The sequence below is a fragment of the Trichechus manatus genome, unplaced genomic scaffold (genome assembly GCF_000243295.1).
Source record: "Trichechus manatus latirostris isolate Lorelei unplaced genomic scaffold, TriManLat1.0 scaffold00245, whole genome shotgun sequence".
Taxonomy (NCBI): Eukaryota; Metazoa; Chordata; class Mammalia; order Sirenia; family Trichechidae; genus Trichechus; species Trichechus manatus.
The window spans coordinates 1,211,865-1,220,720 of NW_004444181.1; the positions used below are offsets into that span (position 1 = coordinate 1,211,865).

General features: G+C 35.9%; 1 protein-coding gene across 2 annotated transcripts in view; it reads right to left on the bottom strand.

The window, feature by feature from the left end:
- Window positions 1-739: 739 nt before the first annotated feature.
- Window positions 740-8,856, bottom strand: part of LOC111819015 (E3 ubiquitin-protein ligase TTC3-like) — a 29,013-nt gene continuing 20,896 nt past the window's right edge. Inside the window, exons 2-7 of one of the 2 annotated variants that reach the window (XM_023724419.1) lie at window positions 6,105-6,258; window positions 5,661-5,703; window positions 5,191-5,341; window positions 4,617-4,704; window positions 3,522-3,575; window positions 740-1,968 (exon numbers count right to left, since the gene is read on the bottom strand). In XM_023724419.1, coding sequence (XP_023580187.1) covers window positions 1,690-1,968; window positions 3,522-3,575; window positions 4,617-4,704; window positions 5,191-5,341; window positions 5,661-5,703; window positions 6,105-6,248 — 759 coding nt within the window. In that variant the 5' untranslated portion in view covers window positions 6,249-6,258 and the 3' untranslated portion in view covers window positions 740-1,689. Of the gene's footprint in view, window positions 1,969-3,219; window positions 3,576-4,616; window positions 4,705-5,190; window positions 5,342-5,660; window positions 5,704-6,104; window positions 6,259-8,856 lie in introns of those variants that run through there. The other variant, XM_023724420.1, reaches the window with a different exon arrangement.

The window sequence follows — 8,856 nt, forward strand, 5'->3', positions numbered from 1 at the left end:
TATAATATTATACTTTCTAAAGAATTTATAAGGAGCCCTGGTGGCGCAATGGTTAAGAGCTTGGCTGCTAACTGAAAGGTTGTTGGTTCGAACCCACCAGCTGCTTCGCGGAAGAAAGACCTGGCGATCTGCTCCTGTAAGGATTACAGCCCAGGAAACCCTATGGGGCAGTCCTACTCTGTCCTATAGAGTCACTGTGAGTTGGAATTGACTCAATGGCACACAACAACAAACTTACATGCTTCTTACAATATATTACATGTAACAAATAATATACTTAAAAAAATTAAAAACCAGATAAAATGATGTGGAAAAGATTACTTTCATTGCTTGCTGTGGATCTAAATAGTTTTTACTTCTAGCATTTAAAAAAAAACAACTTGTTTATTATTAGATTAGTTGTAGTTACAACAAATGCTGTTATAACATATTCCAAACAGGGCCCATAACTAACTCAAGTCAATTCAATAAATATTATTGAGCACCTACATATACCAGGCACAATAAAAATGTATGAAAACAAGAACCTGCATAACTACTTTCTAAAATGTATGTCATAAAATGAATCAGTTAAAATGTCTCTATTCAACATTTTGGCTCTCAGGAATGAAATGTTAAAATGAGAAGTTATCTGAAATACTATTCTTGTAAAAATTTAATAAACTAATTAAAATGCATCAGATAATAACAAACTTTATGTCAAAAGTCGACTAGGGCTAATTATCCGTATTTTAAGCTGTACTGTAAAAAAGATTTCACAAAATGGTTAAAAAAAAAAAAACTTAATTGCAATAAAAGTATAGCTAAGCCTTTATTTAGCCAAATACATTTGTGTTCAAGACAAAAGGAGTGCCTAAAATCTAAGATTCAAGAAAGGATTTCAGAAGATCCCTAAATAAAGTAATATTAAGGGACAGAAAGATTATAGGAGGAAAGCCTGCACTTTGGAATCTGAGACCTGACTTCCCATCTAGGCTCTGCTACTTACTAGACTACAGAAATATCACTTAACCTCTCAGAGCCTTAGTTCACTCATTTCTAAAATAGGGACAATAACAGCTACCTTGCAGGGCTATTACAACAAAGAACAGAGAGAATATACAGCGTCAGAAATAAACCCGTTATAGGTGCCCAATGCATGATACTCTCTCTTTCCACTGTAAAACCCAGTAAATAATTAAAGGCCTCCAGAACAACAAAGAAAACAACCTCTATCGGTGTAATACATCCCAGGTGTTTAGTAAATCTATCAGAAAAAGCTGTCTTCATATTTAAGCTTAATCTCTCTCTAACTCTAGGGTCAACAGTATAAAATTTCAGTGGAGATAACAGATTATTGGTCATCATCTACTAAAGAGCCAAACATTTCCTGACTCAAGATTCCTACTGGTATATTATAAAAACACTGCTAACATTCAAATGCTTCAAAGAAAAACATTTCACAAAGTAAAATACATATATATATACTGCAGTTTCATCAGACATAAAAATAACATTCATCAGGAAAATAAAAATATTATAATCTTATCATCTGTTACTCATTTCTCTTATGAATGAGAATATATAAGACCCAGATGTGGTCTCTTTCTTGGGTGTTATATATAATAGCATATAACATCAATTTGGTAGGTATTTTTTTTAAAGGTATAATGTCATAAAAAGCATTAGAACAGGAAATGTGGAATAAAACTACAAAATTAAAGTTCTCTTATTCAGACATACATAAAAAAAGGAAAACTTTTTTTTAATCGTAAAATAAATAGAAATCACATTATTTACACATTCCCTTTCCCAAATAATGTCTTTAAAAACTGAGTCAAGTAACAATTTAAAGCACTTATACTTACATTCAGTAAAGAAAATACTTAACATAGGCCAACAATTTTCAAGTGATTGTAATTTAGACAGAAGTGTTATATCGCCTACAAATTTTACCCAATTCACAGCCTCTTCAACTGCCAGAATTTTCTGTTTTAAAAACAGAGATAAAGAATGGGATTTCAGTATTGATTTTAAATTTGGCATGTGGCATTGGCAGCTTATTTTATTTAGTAGTTCAGATCCATAATACAAAACTTGTATGAATCCCACATTTTCATTACTCTAGTATGCAACCTAATTACCGTATGAGTTAACAGGTACCAACAGCTTACAACTTCAGGTGACCTCAGGCCACCATCAGAGTTCAAGATGCTTCTGCACTGATTCCAGACCCGGAAGTTCAGGTCTGCAGCCTGGCCAGAGAGGCTGCCCTGGGTAGCAGAAGAATGCAGTAATACAAGATGGATGGGGGGGGTCTCAGCTCTCGTCTAAACTAGAACCTCCATCCTTAGAATTAGCCCAAGGTTAAGCGTATAGATTAAGGTTCACCAAAGGGAATATGTATTTTACATGGTTTATGTGACAAATCGAAGAATAAGGAGATACACAAGAGGACACAGCTGGGTAAATGGGACCTCGGGACAGTGACCTTCATGAAATATCGAGTTCACAGAAATGTTCCTGATACCTCAGATGTCTAGAATAACTTACAAATTAAGTACCTGAGTTATCAATGTTGGTATCAGGCTTAAGGGAAACATGTAGATGTTTATGTCACCAGTAGCATTAAAAATTGGTTTATCATCATATCTGGAGATTAACTATTAATTATATATCAAAAAATGTTCATACCAGGGACCTAATAATTTCATTTGGTGGAACCTATACCAGGTAAGTAACCTAAAAAGAGAAAAAAGAATTAACTTGTACAAGGGAAAGATTAGTCCAAAGGACTAATGGACCACAACTACCACGGCCTCCACCAGACTGAGTCCAGTACAACTAAATGGTGCCCGGCTACCACCACTGACTACTGTGACAAGGATCACAACAGAAGGTCCTGGACAGAGCTGGAGAAAAATTCTAACTCACAAAAAAAGGTGAGATTTACTGGCCTGATATAGACTAGAGAAACCCTGAGAGTATGGCCCCCAGACACTCTTTTAGCTCAGTAATGAAGTCACTCCCGAGGTTCACCCTTTGGCCAAAGATTAGACAGACCCACAAAACAAAATGAGACTAATGGGGCACAACAGCCCAGGGACAAGGACTAGAAGGCAGGAGGGGACGGGAAAGCTGGTAATAGGGAACCCAAGGTCGAGAACAGAGAGTGTTGACATGTCGTGGGGTTGTAAACCAATGTCACGAAACAATATGTGTACTGTTTATAAACGAGAAATTATTTGTTCTGTAAACCACCTAAAGTACAATATAAAAAAAAATTCCTTTGGAATTTTTGTTCCTTTGGAATAAAAAAAAAAGAATTGTACAAAGATGCTCAAAATTATACTACATATATGTGTAAAAAAATGAAAATGACTCATATCCCCAGAATCAGGAGACTTCTTAAGCAAGATACAGAAATCAACACTGCCAAATACTACATATAAAATATGGATTCAACACATGGGGAAATGAGCAGTGAGATGAATGTCATTTATTCACAGTGGTTGTGCAGGGTTCCCGCATTTAACACTTACATTTTCTATTTTGTAACCAATTCTCAGTAAGCTTCCAATAAAGAATGAATCATTCTGCAAAACAAAAAAGAACAAGATACATGTGTCTTTCCTTACTCAATTATACTTGAATTTTCTAGTGGAAAAAATTTCTATATTTTAGGAAAACTATTATATATATGTAGTAGTCTTCTTCCCACAAGTACTTTCATGCCCAATTTACCCCTTAAGGGGCCTGAAACAAGAACTGAGAAATGGTCTTATACAGGGCTGTAATGATGAAATGATTTAGTATAACTTTACATGTATGAGTTTTTAAAGTTCACTACACTCAGATTTTTTATAAAGTTACATTGGCTGATGTAAGTTACTGCAAAGAATTACCAGCAGAAAATAAACATCAGAATGCCTTTTCTAAATTTGTCTGCAACTGAAACAGTACCAAGAAAATCACTCGGCTCCATAAACAACTGAAATAAAAACTACTGAACGGCTTTTTAAGAAAGAAAAAAAAAACAAAACAACCCTTAATCAAAACCTTCTGAAAACAGACATGATAAACTCTACCCCAAGGACAAAAATATTTGTTGCAGTAACAATGAATGTGGTGTCTTTTTACATTAGGAAACAGAAGCCATCATTTTGATCATGTAATAGACTGTGATGTATTCCACTTTTTATCCTTCTGTGACAAGCAGCAGTCCTGGCCCCCATCATGTCATATCAGAACTATAACAACAGCCATCTACCCAATCTCAAATACTGAGCACAAACTCATCAATAGCAAGCAGAATAAACCAGTTGCCGTTGAGTCAATTCTGACTCATGGCAACCCCGTGTGTATCAGAATAGAACTGTGCTCCATAGGGGTTTCAACCGCTGATTCTTCAGAAATAGATCTCTAGGCCTTTCTTCTGAGGTGCCTCTGGGTGGACTCAAACTGCCAACCTTTTGGTGAGCAGCCGAGCATGTTAATCATCTGCACCACCCAGGACTCCAAATAGCAGAATAGTCTCAGGTTAATTGAAACTAAAATCATGCTACAAATTAGTAACATGAGCCTGACACCATATATTCTTTACATAGGAAATTTAAAAACTGCATTCTATCACTTACCACAACTTTCTTTGCCAAATCCACAATATCTTCCATCAACTCAATATGTTGTAATTTCGCCAAACTTAACTCACAAGCACGAGAATTACTTAAAGACAAATTAATTTTTTTTAAAGATTAGGAACTCATAGATAAAAATTCATTAAAATTTACACTTAAGATTTAGATACCTATAAACTATTATAACTCAATTTAAAATACTGAAGAAAAATTAAGTTCTTTGCTTCTTCACTCTAAGTAATAATTGTTTATTAAGTAGACAAAATACTATTCCTTTATTCTCTTCTGTACTACAACATTAATATTTATAAACAGCATATTAAATTTTCCTGACTTGGCTTCAAGTCTACCATCTAATGCTATTCAGAATTTCATTCATTATAATGTTATAATGATCATTCATTCATATCCAAATCCCAAGTATTCACTTTTTCTACCTTCATCTATTAAACAAGAGTCAAGCTGAACAGCAGACCAGAACGAGACCTAAGCCTTGCACTGCACTTGGCATTCCTCGTATGAGGCAGCATGCCTGTTACTGTTCATACGAAAGGAACAACATAGAGTCACTTACTTGGCCTCCATACAAGGATGCAGTTGTGTTAACAGAGAACCATTCTGATGATGAAACAGAAGTGGCCAGAAGATAAATACTTTAATGGCATCACAGTACTCTTTCAGGACAGAAACTGGTTTACTACACCATATACGGCAGATGTCAAATTCTTAAGTTTAAAAAAAAAAAGTTTTAAATCAATATTTTCACCTCATTTTGGAATGAATCAAGACTGTTAGTAGGAAAAAGGCAAAAATGGATATGGAAAGGCAAGACACCCAGACTAGGATGAATATATCTTTAATCTGTTAGATATTAAGTACATTTAAGTGTTGACTAAAACTCTATTTTAACGAAGAATAGCTTTGTTTCCTCAGTGAAAAAGAATAAATTTTAAAAAGACATATATCAAATCTGTTATGTTGTGAATAGTAAATCTCCCTTTATAGTCTTTCAAACATTTAGCATTAAAATACCAAAGTACTCACCCAAGTTTTTCTCACTTCGGGTATAATCTTTACAGTGCATACCCTAAAAAGAAGAAAAGTATTCTGATTTGTATCTAGTAAAATGCAAAAGTATAGTTCTTGATTTTTACTCTAAGAGACTCGGTACCAAAATTAAAAATTTCATTGCATATCTGCATATACACTTTGAACACATCTTCAACCAATGAGTCTTTAAAAGGCCTTTTCCACAAAGCTTCCCGAGTTTGTCTCGGTAGCTCCCGCCGAGAGCTTTTCTAATCTCCAGTCAGCAAACAACTTTTACCATCATGCATTCTCGACCATTCCCTTCTGAAATCCCCTCTTCAAAAGTACGTATACCTCCCTATAAAAACCTATGTACCAAAAACATCCTTACTCATATATCTCCAAATCAGAAAGCCTTTAAGAAGATACTGCTAAAACTAAACTAGCAAACCTACTTACCACCCCATCACTGTAAACTTCAGTCAAACGAACCGAATTATGGGTTACTGATCCAGGAGCAGATTCCAAGTCCTCCACATAAGAGCAATCTTCTAACAAGGCATAATCCGCCATAGTGAGATCTTCCAGGTTCAAATCATCCATAGTGCTTGATCTTAAGTAAACAACAGAAACTCCAATCAGTAATTAAATCCTTTGAGACTATATGAGAAGTGGTTTTCCTGACCTCTGTGTTTTATGGTATATTAGAAAAATACTTGGAACCTATGCCGCAAGGAAATAACTCTAACCAGAACACTGAGCTCTAAAAGATTCTAATCCCCATTCTGCTGCTCTTCTTCCTGACTCTCTCCAAATATCAGTTTAATCTATTTCTTCCTTTTTTTAGTTCACACATTCATCATCTCTACACCGCATTTATCTGTTTGAATGTCCCCTTTAGACGAAAAATCATCAAGGGTATCTTGTTCATCTACGTATCCCTGGCTATTATTTAACATAGTACCTAGCACATGGGGATGGTTGTTGTTAGGTGTTATGATTTCAACTCATAGCCACCCCATGGGATACAGCAGAACTGTCCCATAAGGTAGGCTCTCAAGTTAAGTGTTTGCTGAAAAAAAAGACATCTTTCTACTGCTGCCCTCTTAACTTCACTGCTTTTACTGCGTTCTGTGAAATATGCCATTCCAGTGTCCACAAGCTCTGCTACATTCTCAGCCTCTTGGCCTAAGTCCTGACTCCCCTAAGAAAACTGTTTCCTATCAGCTGCTCATATCCTCCTATCCATCTCTCAGTGTTTCTGTCTTGGGCAAACAGGCAGGGCTGGGATGGTAAAGGGTGAGTTTGTCAATTTCCTAACTCCCCCAGGGCTGCATCCAAGCCTTCCAACCTGTAACAAACCCTCCTAATAACACTCTCACAACTACTACAGTTCATAATCAGTTCTGCTAGACTGCAAAGGGAAGAAAAAACCCTCACATTATCAAAGGCCAAGTTTTAAAAATAATTATTTCAACAGAGGGAAAGGAGTTAGGACTGGAGTTTCAGACTAAACTTTTTCCCTGAAGGAATTTCAAAAATAAAAGATTCTTATAACTATGCAAGCACAGCTACAAAACCTAAATAGCACTGAAAAATTCAGCATTTTATTACTTCTAACTCCTGCCCAAGCAATGGTTTTCTTTTCCTATCACCACCAGCACATCATTAATACCATTTCTTATATACTTTTACTTCACCACCATTATCCCACCATTGTTAGGATAAGCAAAGTTCCTTTTTTCCTGAGTAAGAGCATCACTGTCAGACCCTGAAATACAAATCTATTTCTTTAATCCTTATAATGTACAATTTTCTGTATAAAAACCTCAGAATATCAGAACTGAAAAACAACAATCTTCCTAAAAAACTATTTGTACTATCTGTCACATATTGCACTAAGTGTTTTACATACATTAATTATTTCATTTAATCCTCACAGCCATTCTTCTTGGCAGGTCTAATTATCATTGTCCCCACAGTATAGAGTGTTTTCCTAACTAAGTAATTTATTCAAAGTTGCCAAGCTAGGAAGGATTCAAACTCAGGTCTTCCAATTCTAGTCTGTCTCTCAAAAACTATGTTTCACTACATCTACCTTTCCTTGTCATTGTCACCTATTTACCTCTTGGTTATTCTCATGTTTAAGAACACTGGCAACTAGTTCACAGTGATCCTCTCTCTCCTCCAAATACCATCATCATCCGAGCTGCAAGTAGATGACCCCCTCAGAACCCTAGCCTTGTGGTTTAACTACCTCAGCCAAAATGAACTTCACTGCCACCACATCTCAGGTAACTCCCCAGGTCTAAACCAGTTTTTAAATCTTTAACTCTGAGCAGATCCTCTGTGACTATGGCCAAGAGCTATTCTGGTTCATGTCTGCCCTATCTCCTACCACACCCATTCTCCAACCTCATCAAGAACTCTTCTCTGTCTCATTCTAATCCTGCATCCTCATTCACTTTAAGTTTCTGACAATTTGGTTTACACTTCTACCATTCAGGGAAACTGCTTTCAATAAGGTCATTAATGACTTTCTGCAATAAATTGGTTAGTGTCTGGAACTTCACCTATTCTGGATCACCAGTTTTCCAGAGTTTAGGGAATTTAAATCCAAAAGTGAACAACAGGGGAAAAAAAAAGATAGTTTAGCATCCAAAATATGGCACACAATATGGGACATATGTTATCTTAGAAATACATATATACTTTTAAAATCATTTGTCTTCCTTTTTTCCTACATAAATACTACAGAAAGTCAGAAACCATCACATCCCACATTATCATCATCATGACATCGGTTACAATACAATTAATGTGCTCACACCCATCAGATTGAGCCACTGTGACATCGTGCTGGTCATTCACCGTCTGGCAGATGTCACCAATACCACACACTACGCCAAATGTACTGTAATCATGACACTCGTGTAATTTTTATTTTCTATCTCAATTACAGAAGTGATGTGGCATGGTGGTTAAAAGTACAGATTCTGGAAGCAGACCGCCTGGGCCTGAATCCTGCCTCTCTCATTTCCCGAGTGTGTGATCTTGGACAACTATTTCAGTTACCTCATATAACAACAGATGAGAATACTACTACCTACCTGATTAATCAGTTAACACGCGTAAAGTGCCTGAAACAGTGCATGACATAAACGAAATGCTATAAATACCAGCTATCACTAATAATATTAATATTAGATGA